At 30.3% G+C, this 17,427-nt stretch overlaps 1 protein-coding gene across 3 annotated transcripts in view; it reads left to right on the plus strand.

Annotated features, from left to right (window-relative positions):
• Positions 1–14,139, plus strand: part of LOC146528696 (uncharacterized) — a 70,224-nt gene extending 56,085 nt beyond the window's left edge. The window contains exons 6-15 of one of the 3 annotated variants that reach the window (XM_085202819.1): positions 1,164–1,308; positions 2,435–2,449; positions 3,252–3,404; positions 4,063–4,241; positions 5,018–5,157; positions 6,109–6,390; positions 7,860–8,120; positions 8,586–8,758; positions 9,605–9,760; positions 10,493–14,139. In XM_085202819.1, the coding sequence (XP_085058945.1) occupies positions 1,164–1,308; positions 2,435–2,449; positions 3,252–3,404; positions 4,063–4,241; positions 5,018–5,157; positions 6,109–6,390; positions 7,860–8,120; positions 8,586–8,758; positions 9,605–9,760; positions 10,493–10,603 (1,615 nt within the window). In that variant the 3' untranslated portion in view covers positions 10,604–14,139. The remainder of the gene's footprint in view (positions 1–1,163; positions 1,309–2,434; positions 2,450–3,251; positions 3,405–4,062; positions 4,242–5,017; positions 5,158–6,108; positions 6,391–7,859; positions 8,121–8,585; positions 8,759–9,604; positions 9,761–10,492) is intronic. The other 2 variants (XM_085202820.1, XM_085202821.1) reach the window with 2 other exon arrangements.
• The last annotated feature ends 3,288 nt before the right edge of the window (positions 14,140–17,427 follow it).

Raw genomic sequence — 17,427 nt, forward strand, 5'->3', positions numbered from 1 at the left:
ATTGAATTCGCTTTTTATTTACTTCAAATTTACCTAGTTATTTAAGGGATAAACATTAAAGGCTTAGTCTATCTATAAACCTTTCCTAACCACTTTCTACCCTTCGAGTTTTCTATTAAACATTTTTTTGTTAATTATTATTAGTATTAATAACCACAGGACTAATAAAACGTACCGTACTGTTTTATCGTTATCAGATTAACTATTTTCACGTAAAAAAGCGCCAAACCACAATTCCTTACGTTTATCATTACTAATCATCAGTATAAATATTTGTTTTAAGTTTAATACATTTTTGTTATCCTCATAATAACACTAAATAAATCCGATTATGTTCTTTTACAAAACTGATATGTGCATATTTTTCACTTGTAAGAAATGGTGGTTACAAGACAATTCTGATATGTGCATCAAAATGGTTAAAAAAAATTATTACAGATGAAGGGTAGATTTTATCATTTTCGCTTGTATCTCAGTTCAAACATAATATATTTTGTCACCATATTGCATTTATAATTTTTTGATAAAGCTATTATTTAATAAATAAGATAGTTTTTTGTCTCTCCTGAAAACTTGACTAAAAACACATAACGGTTTTGGCAAGCGCAACGACCATATTCAACTTTGATAATATTAGTATAGGTAGATAACTAAATTATAATATTAAGTAAAAACTTTATGTAAACTAAATTGAATTTTCAAGTGGACTCAATTTATAGCCAAAGGTTCCGTCCGCCGCATAATTTAACTGGACAGAGTAAAGGCGAAGCATTAATTATTAACATCGAATACTTTAATACTGTTATTGTTTATTATAACTACATTTTATTATAATTTATTTCACAGAGCATCTCATAATTATGTGTTATAATGAAATGAAATAACGTGAGCTAAAAATTAAAAATATTTTAACATATTTGTTCTTTTTTTCTTTTTACAACACGAAAGTTTGTAACATAGAATATATTATACCAAATCGCTACAATAGATAACTGACATGGCCTCAATAATGTTTTGCTTGAAAGTCCAACTAAATAACAGCAAATATTGAAAAAAATAATTATGTTTTTTCTTACTTATCCCACTGGAAATGCATAAAATAAAATATTCAGTATAGATATATACCTATATAATATTTTATGAATGATTGTTTCTGTACTTAGACTTTCACAAACGACAAGTAGTGCTACAACATCGTCTTCAGAAGGCAGGGGAAGACGCGAAGCTAGTCCTGATGACAGAAGGACGCAAGACTTACATTTACCAGATCTAGATCGGCCTTTACCGGTTTACGATATACAATATGGCGTAAGTAAAAAGTTCTATTAAAATTCGAAATCCTGTACAGTTCATAATTTGTAAATACAAAGCAAGCTTTTTAACGACTGAGTAAGCTAGTTGCAATAGTTAAATGTTACTTAATTTTATCTCATGTCTCGTATTTAACATTGTAGTGACATAATGTTTAATTAAGTACATAACGCTACCGCACAACCATTCCGGACTTTAAAATTATAAAAACGTTGTCTAATATTAAATACTTCAAAAGAAAATAAAATTATAGCCTTACTTACTTTTAAACGCCTTGCAGCGATTCAACAACCTGTAATCTAGATAAATGTGAATACGCCACAATTACACTTGTGTAACAGCAATTTACATAATTTTTTCCCTATTTTAAACTTTAACAACAAAAAAGTTTTTAAAACAACAGCAGAAAAGCCCAAGTACAACATGAACCAGTAATATTGTTCCATTAATTCGTGCGTTACAGTTGACTTGTATATTGATCTGCCATATCATTTATTCAGTGGCTATCGAGTGCCACTGACTGGCTTAATTTACATAATAAAGGATATACGGTGTTAGTGTACAATTGTAAATGCTATTGTTGTGTATGAAATAACAATGGCAATATATTTTGATTTGTTGTCGTAAGTGACTTTAAATCGGTTACATTGTTTCGTGGAAACACGTTATTTATTTACATTTAAATAACAAATGGACTATTTGACGTAAAATTTTCTAATCTTATCTATTATTGAGATGATATTTTAGTTGCCTTGTTTTAGTCTTTACCATAAAAAAAAATATAATTTGCCATTATAAGAATATCACACACAGAATATACCTAATATACATATTTTATTAAACAATATTATTTGCGGCGTTCAGTTCTGCCACTCAATATGCAATACCTCCAAAATTCGGCACTAAGTGGGGAACGGAGTGCCTTAACACTAGGTTCCCTCTGCCTACCCTTCTGTGTGCGGGATACAGCGTGAAGCTGATTTATTTTTATATTATATTTAGTATATTGTTATAGTATATTATGCTAGTAAATAGAAATATATATTTAGTGTAGAACTAGAATACGCTATTTAATTCCTAATCCCATATTCCTAATAAGACTCCATATGTTTACGCTTCAAAGGACGACGGTTCTGTGGTGAGTATTACAGTACCGTATATAATATATTATGTAAAATATATAATAATCCTATTACACAGGCTCGAGACCGACAAGTTTAGATGGAGTTCGTAGACTGCTTGCAAATATGAAACTTGTCACATGAGAATTATATACTTGTTGTCATAATACGAATATATATATATACTTAAGTACTTATTTTATAATGCAATAAAATGCTTTATTGTCGTAAAGTTTTAACTATTTTGGGTATTTGTATATCAGCTGATATAAAATAAACTTATATTATCTTTTTAACGTTTAAAAAAGGTTGCAATAAAGATTTTACAGTGCTATATCAAGCAAATGAATAATCGTTTCAAACGTTAGGACTTTGTTATTTATAGCTTTTAAAGTCTAGTTCAAATTATATAGAAAAGCATTGCATGAAAATCTGCAAGAAATATATTATTTATTTATTATTTTTTTATTTTGTACAATGAAAGTTATTCTAAGATGGTGCCATAATGGCCATCGTGATGTAATGGGACGGCGTCTGACTGTTACCACCAATGTTTTTTTATACCCCACTCAGGGAAATCAATATATTTAAATATTTTTTATTTGATCACTCTAACAAGACAACGCGCAGATGCCGCTATTCAGAACGCAGTGTTTTAAAACAGGGCCAAAAACAGAGAGAGATTGAGATTGTCTTAACACTAGGTACTCTCTGGTAAATTTAGTTGAATACCTATAATATAAGTCATACATAACTTTAGTATAAGAAAAAATATTAATATATATATAATACAATTATAATATAATACAATTCTTTCAGGAATTCGATATTATAATGACAAAAGTAAACGGCTCACTGGGCTTCACGCTGAGGAAGGAGGATCACAGTGCACTTGGACACTACGTACGAGCTCTAGTCAGGGAACCCGCTCTCAGCGACGGGAGGATACAGCCCGGGGATAGGATTATTGCTGTAGGTATCCTGTTTAATGTATATAAATACAAAAGATTTAGCAGCACAAGTAAGAGAAAACTGTATTGGTTTCTAATAAATCGTTTTTACCATGATTTTAACGTTTTTCATCCAAAATGGGAACATAGCACTTGTTGGTCCGTAACGCTTACAGTGAGGCTAGTCGTGGCGCAAGGGCAAGCAAGTGCGACTGTAAGCGCGACGGGTTGTTGGTTCGATTCCCACTCGGGAGAATGAAATATTTAATATTTACATATCCTCGCTCTGGTAACGACGCAAAGCTCAATACATAAAGGCGCGGCGTTGAGTGCCGCCACTTCACAACCCTGCCTACGGAACTCGGCGGGAAATACAGCGTAAAGCTAAAAAAACCCTCACAATAAGGTATTTATAAGGATTACAACTACGTATCGTAAAAGTTTGTTAATTCGGTGTCTTTTGATAATATCTCTATGGAATTAAAAATTTAAAAGTGAACGTGACTATCCATAAGTTTATTCTTATGTATTTATTTACAAATTTTTCAGACGTTGTAAATTGTAAAAAATAAGGTATACCAACTTTATTCTACTTCTAGTAGAAAAACGCAAAATCCCTACTACTTTACACTAAATAATAACAATATTACAACTCTTTACTTACAAGAATAACATGCCAGGTGAACGACACGCCAATGTCTAACATGTCGCACGCGGAAGCGGTCGCGTTTCTACGCGCGTGCGGCTCCGAGGTGCGCCTGAGGCTGTACCGGGACCACGCCGCTACGCCAGTGTCACCGATGTCACCGAAAGAACCCACTGACTCTGATGGACCTGTCAGGCCTAAACCACCTTTGAGGTACTGTAAATATACAAATATATTTTATTATTCATTGATATTTGGACAATTTTTTCATGAAGCTCTGAAAAATAACAAAATTATAGTATACTAGTGGACCCGAACGCGGCTACGCCCGCTTGAACTATACGAATATTTTAATATATTGATATATATCGAAAATATTACAAATATGAGAAAAAAAGTATCCTATGTTCATCCCGAGACCCTCAAGTTTCTCTATATGAGTATTTTATCACAATAGAATTACCGGTTTGGCCCTGATTGCGTAAAAGACAGACAGACAGACAGACAGAGTTACTTTCGAATTTATAATATAAGTATGGATTTGTATTATAATTGTTATTTGTTTGTATATCTTTGTGTCAAGAACAAGTGGTAACAGGACTTGAATGTTCAGCAAAAAATACTTTTTCAATAGAATCAAAGTACTTACATAGACTTAGCAAGGCTTAAGCTACTATTCAGAGTTCGACACAAAAGCGTTGCGTCGATACTAATTTTCTTCCCTTTTCAAAGCTGTTTATTTAGTTCGGAGACTTACGTATTTGTAGAACATATCTGGGTCGGGATTGCTAACTTTTTTTATAAAGGACAATAATTCTTCTCTGTATTTTGTATACTAAAGTTCTCCCAAGCAGAATTCATATTTATTTACAGCAGTAAATAACAAATGCAAATTGCCTGTAACACAAGTCGTAGTAGGCATTTTTTAACGAGTGAAAATGTTACAATTAAAATTTGATTTATTTATTTTATTTGTACACTTGTAACAGAGCTGAAGCAGTGTCAATGCTGTGCGACCTGGCCGCACGTCGCCTTACCCCGGACACCGGCGACGGTTCGCGCTCGCCTTGCTTATCGCCTCGCAAACATAGAAAACTTACTAAGGATAACCATTATGAAACACCTAACGGTAAGTTTGTTAATATAAGCATTGATAACTTAATTTATCGAAGATATATAAAGTTTAAATATTCGTTGCACATTTGGTTTAAGCTATTGAATTTAATTTACGAAATGTTTACTGAATATTTATAGTAGCACGGAAGTTAAGAATAATAACAAATTTTATATAACAACATTAATGTCAATAAACTTTAAAATACAAAAATGTTAAATTACATTATTTGCAATTTAAATCAAATTTCATATCAAATGGAATGAGAATTTGACAAGAAAATTATCTATATAAAATAAAATTAAATGTCTACAATTAATTTTAAAGGAAAAAGGTTATTTTTCAATAATATTACACAAAATTTTGCAAATTAAAAAATATTAAAAACTATCTACTATCATCAATTTTGACATTATCTATGTTATTCCAACATAATATACAAACCTGAGATCAAAAATAATCTAAATAAGTATAAATAAATCATAAAATTAAACAATTTATTAATATAAATTCTCATATCTGTCAGATACAATGCAATAAATTAATTTAAGCTTCTATTGTGCATAAATTTTAGCTAACCATCGTAAATACTGCGGTGACCGAACAAGCAGCACGAGCTAGTGATTTAAACTAATGAATTTTGGTTAACAATTTCCTATATAATATTAGTTATTTATATTAATATTATATTATTTCTTGTAAATATAAACATTTGTATCCTACTGTATACGAGTAATGCTAATATATTTTTTAATAGTTATATTACTTAATTTGTTTTTCAAAAAAAAATATAATTATTGTACTGAATAAAGGATTATAGGAGATAAAATAGCAATTTGCGTAACATAATTGCGAGACCCTTTAATATAACGTTTTATTATATATATATATATAAATACAATAAACCAACAGTAAATAGACACACAGACACTGCACTAAGTCTAAGCTAGTAGGTTTTCCGCACAGATTTGCCAAGTTGCAACGTAAAGCTAGACACACACTCAAAGCGTGTAGAGAGCTTCAAGCGTTCCCAAACCATCGACTGTCATTCCGAACTATCGGGAACGGAACGCGCGACGTTAGACCGTCGCACCATGGAACGTTCAGCTACCATGGACCCACCATTAGATTCTATAGGATCTTGCGCGGATATTATAATTATTGAAGAATTGAAGCGGCCTCGTTCTGTTACACTCACAAGTCCCACGGCTCCGCCTTCTTGTAGAAAACAAAAGCTAAGCCTGACAGGTGAGACTCTGTCGGCTCGCACTATCCATATGCGTATTTAGCCTGTGCCTGTGCGCTAACTAAAAACTTTTGTTGTTTCTTAAGCTTCGTACGACTAACAAAAACAAGAAGTTTTCCACTAGACAGAATTATTCTTTGTATGATCGCGTTAAATTTTTAATAATATAAGGAGGAATAATTTGAAGTATAATAATCTATTATATAATATAATAATATTTTTGTTTCAACTTTTCTGAAATTAAAATAATACGAAACAACAATTGTTTTTAGTCAGCTTCATTACACTTATCCGAACAGCAAATTGACAGTCTGAAGGATTCTATATATTCTTGCGCTTTGGACAAACCCATAAAGCAGCACTAAAGTCGATACAAATTTACCTTTTGAAATAAACACCCATCGACTTCTTAGTTTTAGTACAGCTTCCCCTCACAAATTCTTTTATAACATTATAATTAATCAAGTTAATGTCATGCCTCGTCAGTAATTAATGAACATTGTTTAATATATTGATAGTATTACCACATTGTAATAGCTATGTTTAGTTTGTATTTACTTTAAGTATAATCTTGTTATCTCTTTAGATTTTAGCTCTGAAAAATTTCAATTTCATAATACCTAAGCTCTAAGTTACTTTATATGTATTTTCTTATTTGTATGTAATATTTTATCACGGAAACTTATTGATTAAAGGAAAGTTGGAGAGAGTATTGGTATAATATTATTATTTTCCACATAAGCTCGCGTGCACACGCATGTTCCCAATCACGCACTATAGAAAGTTACACTAATGTTATATTGTTTTATAGTAAACCATAGACCGAATCTTTTTTATCACGGATTTAATACATTAAATTTATTGTGAAATAAATTTTCTATTGTTATAAAACATTTTTCACAGTTCTGGGTTCGATTCCCAAACGGATTACAACAGTAACTACTATTCCCGGGATATCACTTTACTTTATCAATAATATAATAAAATTACATGCGAAACCATTACACGTATTATTTTTGCTTATAAAATGTATTTATATTTCATAAACATGTGTCGCTTTAATTAATACATTTAATAGCTTTTTGTAATTGCTATACTGAAAGAAAATATGCGCTGAAATTATTTTAACAAAGTTATATTGCCTACTATTATAACTAACTAGTAAACTACTTTTTAGAAAACATATTAAAATTTGAACATAGCGAGATTTTTGTATGTTTTCTAAAAAGTATTTTTCTTTCTTAAGTGAGGAATAACACTTAGTAGAAATAACTAGTTAGTTTACTAGGAAACTGGCAAAAAGCGTAAAATATAATCTATTTTATAATATCATAAATTTATCTAAGTAATAATTGAATTAATGAGATATCAAAATCACGAAGAAATATTAATTGTGAAATTAATATTTCTTCGACAAGAATCATATTATATGAGAAAAATAAATTAAAAAATCTAATTAAAAATTTTTCAGTACCCCCACACGGTTACGAATTAAATAACCTAGACAATGACACACTGGACGCGCCTAACGTATACCAAGAAGAGACACCGCTACCAAGATTCTCTGAATCAGCCTTCCCAGTAGACTCTGATGAGCCGGTCTCTATGCCTGCTGAATTATCTAGTGACGAACGCTTCAAACACTCGAGCCCTGCATATCAGAGCGCTGTGTTGCATACTACTACCACTACTACCACCAGTGAGAGCGCTTCTGAAGGAAATAAGGATGACGGTGGGAACCTTATTGTCTTTTGTCTTTGTCAGTAGATTGATAACTCCTCATTTGCTATGGTTTCATAGGGCTATTTAATTTAGGAGATTTTAGCCACATTTTTCCCACACAGAGCAAGGTAGGCTGAGAGAACCTGTAAATCGTTCCCATTAAGACACTTACGTTACCCACTTGCCGCCGAATTCTCGAGGCGTGTTGAATGGTAAACTCATAGTCGCTTTTCCTTTCTAGCAGAGCGAAGAAATGAAAATATTAAACCTTTAATTTACTCGAGTGGAAATCGAACCTACAACCTGTCGTGTTTACAGTCGCACGCATGTGTTCCTGTGCCGCGACTGGCCAGAGATTTTGAAATTAACGATATAATTTTTCATTTAAAATTACTTTAAAACTCTCATGTCTATTTTTTCTCTAACAACTATGCCTTCAAATTGCATATTTCAAAAATGAATTATATAATTACAGGCAATGGCTTAAAGAAATGGAAAGGGGTGGCGTTGTCACCTGAAAACGAAAGAAAAGCAAAACCATTTCCTACTGATATTCCACCGAAGCCAAAAGAAGTTGACACCGCGACCGTCCAAAAAGAAAACGTCGAACCTGAAACCCCGGTGGAAGTAACTACCACAGAACCTACGGTAAAATATTTTAAACTAAATTAATCTATTTATTTTCTAAAATTAACGTCTAGGTTTGCGTTATGCGAAGTAATTCTATTTAAAATACAGCTTCGATCCATAGCAATGGTAGCAAGTAAATATTTAGATAGCTATACAATTTTGTGTAAATCTTCGCTAGTATATTATTTTGAATATATCATTTAAATTTTTGAAATAACGTTCAAACCTGCAAAAAATGCTATTTATCTACAGCAATTCATACATTTCACTAAAGAGGGCACAATACAGTCGGAGCGATGTGACCGCAACATGTGCCTGAAGCGCCTCTAAAGTGCGACCGGCTGGATTACTTTCCGAAATTCTGTATCCGTTTGTGAAAAATTACGCTACAATTGTTTCATAAACGTTTCATATTTCTCCACTTTAATACAAAATGTCAATTTCGGTATACTAAAAGGATTCATAAATTTATATTGTTTTACAGTTTTTTCACTATCCTAATTTTTTTTTTAGTTAAGTTTCATCCTAACTTCGATAGACTTACAATTTCAATTCATAAAATGAAATAAATCATAAAAATTTAATGATTTACACTATCCAGATTATAGCATGGTAGGCAGAAGGAATCTAGGACCCATTCCATTGTGTGACAAGCACACAACCATCGTGGCATCGCGTGTTGAATGCCAGACGTCAACACTTTGTTTATCTCCTTATTACAGCCAGGAATTATTCATTATTCATTCCGCTTCCAGATCGAACCTATAGCCATCGGTTTAAAGGACGATTCGGATGCTGTGATACTGCGCCACAACGGCCTCAAATTATAATGTTATATGAAGTGTTTACTATTCTCAATTATAGATAGTGACAGTGGAGTTGAACCGCGGCTGGAACAGTCGGCTGGGGTTCAGCGTCCAGAGCCACCCGGACTCGGGGCAGAGCTACATCTCGGCGGTGTACAGCGATAGCGTGGCCGCGCGCGACGGCCGCCTTAGACGCGGCGACGTTATTTTACAGGTGAAACCTATTTTTCTTGTCTTATTTAACGGTTAAGGTTAAATAATAAATAACTTTACTTTTTTTTCTCCGCCTTCTAGAGTAGGCAGAGAGAACCTCATGTGAAGATATTCCTTTATTTTGTTTTCGTCCAAATTACGAGGCACTGCATGTTGAGTGGTGGAACTGAATCGATGCCGAAATCAAAATAATTTAAATATATTTCTCAGTATGGGATTAAACTCACAACTACCAAACCATCAGTTCCGCTCTCCCTTATGCCATTAGTTATATATGATCATAAAAAAAACTATTAAATAAACAAATTCATGCTATTAATGTCTTGTGTTTTATAACATAAACTCGATATTCAAATCAGTTTATTACACGTATTATATAAAATCTTTTTACTATGTATATTGGAGTTGCATTGAAATTTCTCTAAACTTTTTCTAAATTAAGCATCTATTCTATAACCATGTAGAGGCTAACACTTTTGTATTTAAAAGGTGATTTACATGTAAATGAAAACTGTGACCCGCCACCTGTCCACAAAGCGTCTGTTTTGAACAGTTACTATTTTTTAGTCGGTTGATTCGATATTGCAAGACTATGTATGACCACGGTTTATCAATTCGATTTTATTCTATCTCCATAATCGATTCGATTTTATTATAACTCTATAATACATACCTTTATAAAGCAACTGAAATATTGCTAAAATTATTTATAACATACTATTATTTTTTACAGGTGAATGATGAAAACGTAACGTCAATGAAAACACCAGAAGTAATCGATTTATTGAGACTATTGCGTGGATCGATTTGCATCACAGTTCTACGACCGCCAAACGTGCAATGAATTGGAAAATTTTATTAGAAAATTTTTAACAATACTAGCTAGTATTAAACGCACAAGACCTAAAGCTTAATTGCTGCGTGAAGAGATCTTAAATTACTTATTTTAGCTCAATCAAATAAAAGTACACAAGTGAATGCTCACTATATAGCATAAATGTTCTAGATCTGTCATATTATATACTAGGAATGTCATATAGTCTTTCCTAATGATTAGTATGTAGATAAGCCTAAAAATCACAGCTTATAAAGTTTATGATATCACATATAGTGAATACTACATAAAAAATTGTAGAGGGATGTAATTTTTTATATATGAACTGTCTATTAGGATACAATGTTTCAAGTAAAATAGGAACATTAGGGGAGTTCGCGTGATAAAAAAGAAATTCATTAAGATGAAAAACAGAAATGATGGAAACAGAAAAATATATTGTATTAAGTTAAAAAACTGAGTAAGTAGAGTTTACTTTGAAACAAATATTGTAAATCCATTTCAGTGATAATATATAGATTAAATATGTGTGAATTGGATCAGTGGAATTAAAAAACAACAGCATTTAAGTTCCCAAAAGTGAATGTAAAAATAATGCCAGATTGATCTCTTCTAATTTTATTGTAGTTAAACTGTTTGTCTATACACCCGTACACCGTCTGCAACGAAATTGTAATTGTAGAAAAAGAAGAAAGATATAAATACAAAAGAAATGTTATAAGTACAATTTGAAACACTTGTAAATATTACGTATATTGTCTCCAATATTATAATGGTACCTAAAATGTGTCTTTCATTCTACGGGAGTCAACGCCTATTTGAAATTGCTTCATGTCTAAAATATCCAAAATATCACATGAAATATAAATGAAATTTCCAATTTAAAATTATATTCAAAAACAATGTAATAAAATTATATGATATATGAAAATTCCATACATAAAATTGAAAGCCAATGGAAATGTAATTTGAATGTTATATATAGAACAGTAATAATAAGATCACTATGAAAATATTTTCAAAAGTAACAATTTTTCAAATACATAATGTAAGTTCTATTCGTATATTATATGAGTGGGTACTGATCGACCTTACGGAGTGTACCTTTTGCAGCGACCATGAAACCAGAGATGTTTCGAAATCCAAAATTAAAAACTACGTGTGTGTGAAAAAGTGTACGTGTACGCGAACGTAACGCGTTACGTTACGTAACGCCGACCAGTGTCCACCTCTAAATCGTAGAATAATGCACCAACTCTACACCATCATGCTAGTATGAAATTTCTTCACCTATATAGACATTCACATTTATGAAGATAATAATTATATTATTCGACGTATAGATAATAAAGAGAATCGTTTTTTTTTATATTAAATAATGGCGTTTATCTTGATGATGTATCTTTCAATTCTTTCTTCAATCAAGAAATGTTTTCCAATTGTTGTTATTTTATACACAGCTTAGTTTGTTTAATAAATATTAATTTGTAATAATCATAAGGGAAAAGATCTAGTATCTAATATCTAAAAGTAAAATAAAAAAATATGCAATAGTAAAATTTAATATAGAATAGATGTTTTATCAACTTCTCCTACATACATAATATGCATTATATATAAACATTTTATGTTTATTATTATAATGAATATCCTATGAATAATATATTACTTCTAAAGCGAAAGTACAAATTAGTGCAATCGCGTCGTAAAAAATATTTGAATACTGTAAAAATAGATTATAAGATCCGTTGTGGCAGTCATAAACACGATAGTTTGATTTCCATTCAGTGGAATTAATTATTTTCCTTCCCCGCTGTACTAACAAGACAATACGCGGCGTTGTATTCCGCCATTCAATACGCAATGTCCCGGAAATTAGATATTGGGGAACGGAGTGTCTAAAAACTGAGTACCTTTTGCCTTCCCCGCTTTTTGCGGGATACAGCGTGCAGTTTAAAACATCATTAATCTTCTTGAATGAAATATAAAATATTTAATGTATATTTATTTTGAAATGTCTATTGACTCTACAGGTACTGATTATTTCTAGTCAAATCTAAATTGTATTTAAATTGTAGCAAATAGCAGTTCTATTCAGAGGTATATATTTAAAAAAAAAAAGTTGCAGAATTATATTTTTATTATTTAATTATGGTGAAATAAAACTATTGTCGAATAATTTTTTTCTATGTAAAATGTCGTCTTATCTTATATTATTGTTAAAGTATTAAAAGATTTTATGGACAAATCGACTCAACTATTTTAATATAAATCCTAGAATATTGAATTAGATAATTTATGTAGTTAATTAATTAATAATAAAATATAAAGTAACCAGAACGAAATGGAAACAACTGATATTCTAAATAATTGTGATGGATTTGTGTTAGTAGATGTTACTTATAAATGTAACAATTGACTATAGTAATATACCTAATATAAATATCGTAACTTAGAAGCAAATGTATTCGTACTGGCTTACCGATTTTTGCTGCTGCTATTCTATTAGTGTAACGAACTTTAACGGTTTTTTGTGAAAAACGCACAACACAAAAATGGATCATTATTAAAATATTTTTTTGTTGTTGTTTATAAACAATTGGCAAATATTGTTTTTTTTATAACGCCATGATTTCATTAAATTAGATTATTATTGTACAATTAATTTATTTAATTATTTCCAAGTAAAAGAATGAAGTATCCAGATATTTCATTAATTGTGAAGCATTACTTTACAATAACTGCTTTTAAAGTTTATTATATTATCTGTGAAACAACACTTAACTAAGATCAACACTTATTGCCTCCTCTACCATCGTTAAAAAGCTGCTTCATTACTTACGATTACCTTATAATATATAATAAAAAAATATAGTAAGCAAATGTGAAATGAACTCATGCAGTATCTATAAAACCTTATGTTACTTTTGACGGTACCTATATAAAATAGCAAAATGATTTTTCCTGTAATTATAAAGAATTTAGCTTATAATTCATCGATTTTGAAGGAAGAATAAAGGTTTATGTTTTCATTATAATTGTCGATTTTTTTTATTTTATGAATTTTTGGCTTTTTTGGCACTTTTACTGGCACTTATTATTATTAAATGAATAATCAAAACGTAATGGCTGATATAAACAATAACAAGACAATATTGAGAACAGTTACTTGCCTTTATTGTACCCATATAAATAATTTAACTTGAATTTAATGATGATTTTCTTATATGATATTTTAAAAAATGTCAAATTACTATAAGGTTTTATAGTAGATACGTATCAATGGAATCGTGGAATGCGACTGATTATGTGCTCTATTTCAAAAGACTTTCATATTAAGTTTGATGAATCCGAGTGTTAGCGGGTTACTGCGGGTTTCATCAAAGTTAATATCTAAGTTACGGTCACTACTCTAGTCTCATGGCGCCTTAGCATTGTAAGGTAGAAATTTGGAATTATTTTTTGAGAAAACAAGAACAGTCATAGAAATGTTAAAAGAATGTACAATATACTTTATCTAAAATAAAAAATAATTAAAATATGAATTGTTTCATTGTTTTATTTCAGTACTTTTTTTGCGCAAATGTGCAGACCAATTAATTTTTTCCACTTCATAAAAATTAAAAAATTAAATGATTCTCGTATTACTGGAATGACAAACTTTCTTTATTTAAAGAAGTAATTCACTTTAATATTTTGCAAAATAATGTTATTATTTAAAATAAGATCTATAGGTATATACCTAATGCAAAATATTTACTGCATTCCGTTATCAAGTAAACATGAACTTATATTAATTACTTTACAGATAACCCTTAATTCACAGTTAATCTTACAATTAATTACGTGCTAGATTGATTATTTTAGTCCGCAAGGCGTTTGCTGAACTTTACATTTGTGAGTGTACACAATAGTGTAAGTGTAAGTAAGAACGATTCATTGTTACGACACAACAGACGAGACTGATAATTATGAGGATGCAAGTCCAAAGAAGAATTGATATATTTTTTGTTTATTTTTTTTTATTGGCCACATATTTTAGGAAGGTATTCTAGATAATATTATCCATGTATTGTATAGAGTACCGGATTATACAGATTGCCGGTAACACGTATATATATACGTATAAGTATGTTATACAAAATAATATATATTTTTTAAGTCTATTTAAACGTATAATTATGTAATTGTCTAGTGCGTGCGTTGATGCGTGATGTACGCATGAGAATGACATAAACTTACGTTATTACATATTCGCTTACTTTCCGCTTCATAAAATAATATGAATATGTTATTAATTTGGCCTTGTTCATTTCTAATATCTTCTTCTTCTTAGTCACACACTCGGGTAGAAGTGGTCGTGGCCTAGAACTGTGTTTTCCATTTAAAAGCTAGATTGCAAGATTTCTTAATTTGTTCCTGGTTACAGTTAAAAGTTGAAACTTTAGTGATTTTTTTCCAAAAGCTTAATGACAACTTATTAAAAAATATATTCAAATCATGAAACAGTAAAAATTGTTATTCTTATTACAATAATTGACTAACATTTTAATAGATTTTTTAGGTATTTACGCTTTTTTGCTGTCTGAATTTTCACCAGTCTACTATATTGAGACAATGTGCAAATAATTTGATATTGTAAATCTATCCTAGCACAGGCCGTGGCTAATGCTATTCGGTGGTAGTTAAAATTAACTTTCACACGTTGTAGAACATAGAAACAAACAGAATATATAGTCGGCATTTTAACTAAAAACGTAAATTAGTATAAAATAAGATTGGATTGTTTATATTTTAAGCATAATATTTACTTTATCACACTTATAAAATTTAACAAAAAGAGCTGCCTTTGACTCAAATATTTAGTATAAACTTTTTTGGAATAGGAAGCACTTGTTGTTAAATGCAAAGTAGAATGCGTGAGAATATTACCTAATAGTGGATAACGATTGTACAGTTATTAGTAGAGTAACAAGTGTGGTGCGTGTAATGGCGCACGAAGCCAATCGTGACAGGAACGGTTCACGACACCAGCCAAGCACGACTGTAGAGCATCGAAGGGGATGTAAGCTGGACGTGGATACCTGTATAAATACTAATATATCGAAATTATTTATAAAAAACCATATTATAATGGATTATACGAATTTATTGCAATTCTCCAGGTATCTTTTTAATTTGTTATACAGTCGATGGTCAAATAGCGTTATCCTATAATAATTAACTATAATAGATTAAAATGCTTTCAATTATAATTTTTTTGCTTTTTAATTTTGTATTATTTTTTGTTACACGAAACGAATATCGTTCTTTAATATGTTAAAAAGATTAGATAGATATAATTTAATATGATCAATAGTGTATATGGGTATGGACTTAATTTATAAAAGTCTTTTTATGTTAACCCATTATAAAAGTTACCCATTAGAAAGTTACCCATTGACTCTATTACATATGTACATACACCTAAAGAAAATATTTGTACATTTTCTTTTGTCACTTTTTGCATTTCGGTTTGTCAGAAGCAAGATCAATTGAACAAAACGTCCATTTATCATAAAATTATTTGAAGCCGTCGTGATGCAGAACCGTGCGACTAAAAACGTTACGTTTGTGGGTTGGATTCTTACCTCCTAAAACGAAAACTTGCCTTCAAAATTCGGCGGAATTTGGGAACAGAGTGTTTTAGCACTAAGTTATTAGGCTCCCTCTGTCTTACCTGCTATATGCAGGACGTAGCATGAAGCTAAAAAAATATATAATTGTGTTAGATTGTTTTATTGAATATCCCATTGAATTTATATGTATCTACGTCAATGATAAAATAATTTCTGATAAAGAAATATTTTATAAAGATTAAAAATATAAGCAAATCAAAGTACGAAAATGAATAACGTAAAACATATAATATATGAATCTTTTCGTCTGTCAGTTTTATAAAAAATAGCAATCTTACATTAGACTTACAAATATAATATATAAATAATAGTAAGAAAAATAATATTATGACAACTTCCTAATAAGTCTATTTTAGAGTACCTAACTAAATATTTTATTTACATATTCCTGTATAAACTAAGAAAGCAGTTATACATTGTAATAGTAATGATACTTTTCTATGGGCCACGTAGCATATGGTTGAGCGTCACGGTCAGCGCTCGTCCATCGAGTCCGACGGAGAGTCGCGCTTGGCTGCTCAGTTACACCAAATCAAATTCACATTAATTATTAGAATTAATAACAGGCTATTTCAATTTTTAAAAAAATTATAATAATTTTATACTTTTGACGGATATTGCAAAAGGCAAAGACATTAAAATATCATTTCAAAATTTCGTATATTTATTTGAATATTTAAAATAAATATACGAACCTACGAACAAATTACATCATGTAAAAGTAATGTTTATATGAATAAAAATATATCTTTAGAAAATACTTATTTCTCTTTTTTAGGTAGAATAAACAAGAATTTTAGGTTGGTAGAGTTTAAACCACAACGATTTTTTTTTAAATAAATTTTATTCATACATTCTTTTTCATTTTTATTTAGTCCACAAAAGATATATTAAGATATTCCCAAGTTTTGACAAATTTTCTTCAAAATCTGACTCTACAAACTCAAATTTCTTATCTAAAGAGTTCCTGAAATAAACAAAGCTTACGAAGCAGTAGATATCAGTATTTTCAAAGTTTCATAATCTGTAATTTTAATATACGTATAATGTATATTACGCGTAGTAAAATTGAATATTGGTTACTATAATCATTTTCAAACGACTCTTACTGGCACCTTCTTATGAAAGTAACGTGAAATTATGATCTTGTTTTAA

This window comes from Heliconius melpomene, chromosome 19 (assembly GCF_056956725.1).
Source record: "Heliconius melpomene rosina isolate 202511_hmr_F chromosome 19, ASM5695672v1, whole genome shotgun sequence".
Classification (NCBI taxonomy): Eukaryota; Metazoa; Arthropoda; class Insecta; order Lepidoptera; family Nymphalidae; genus Heliconius; species Heliconius melpomene.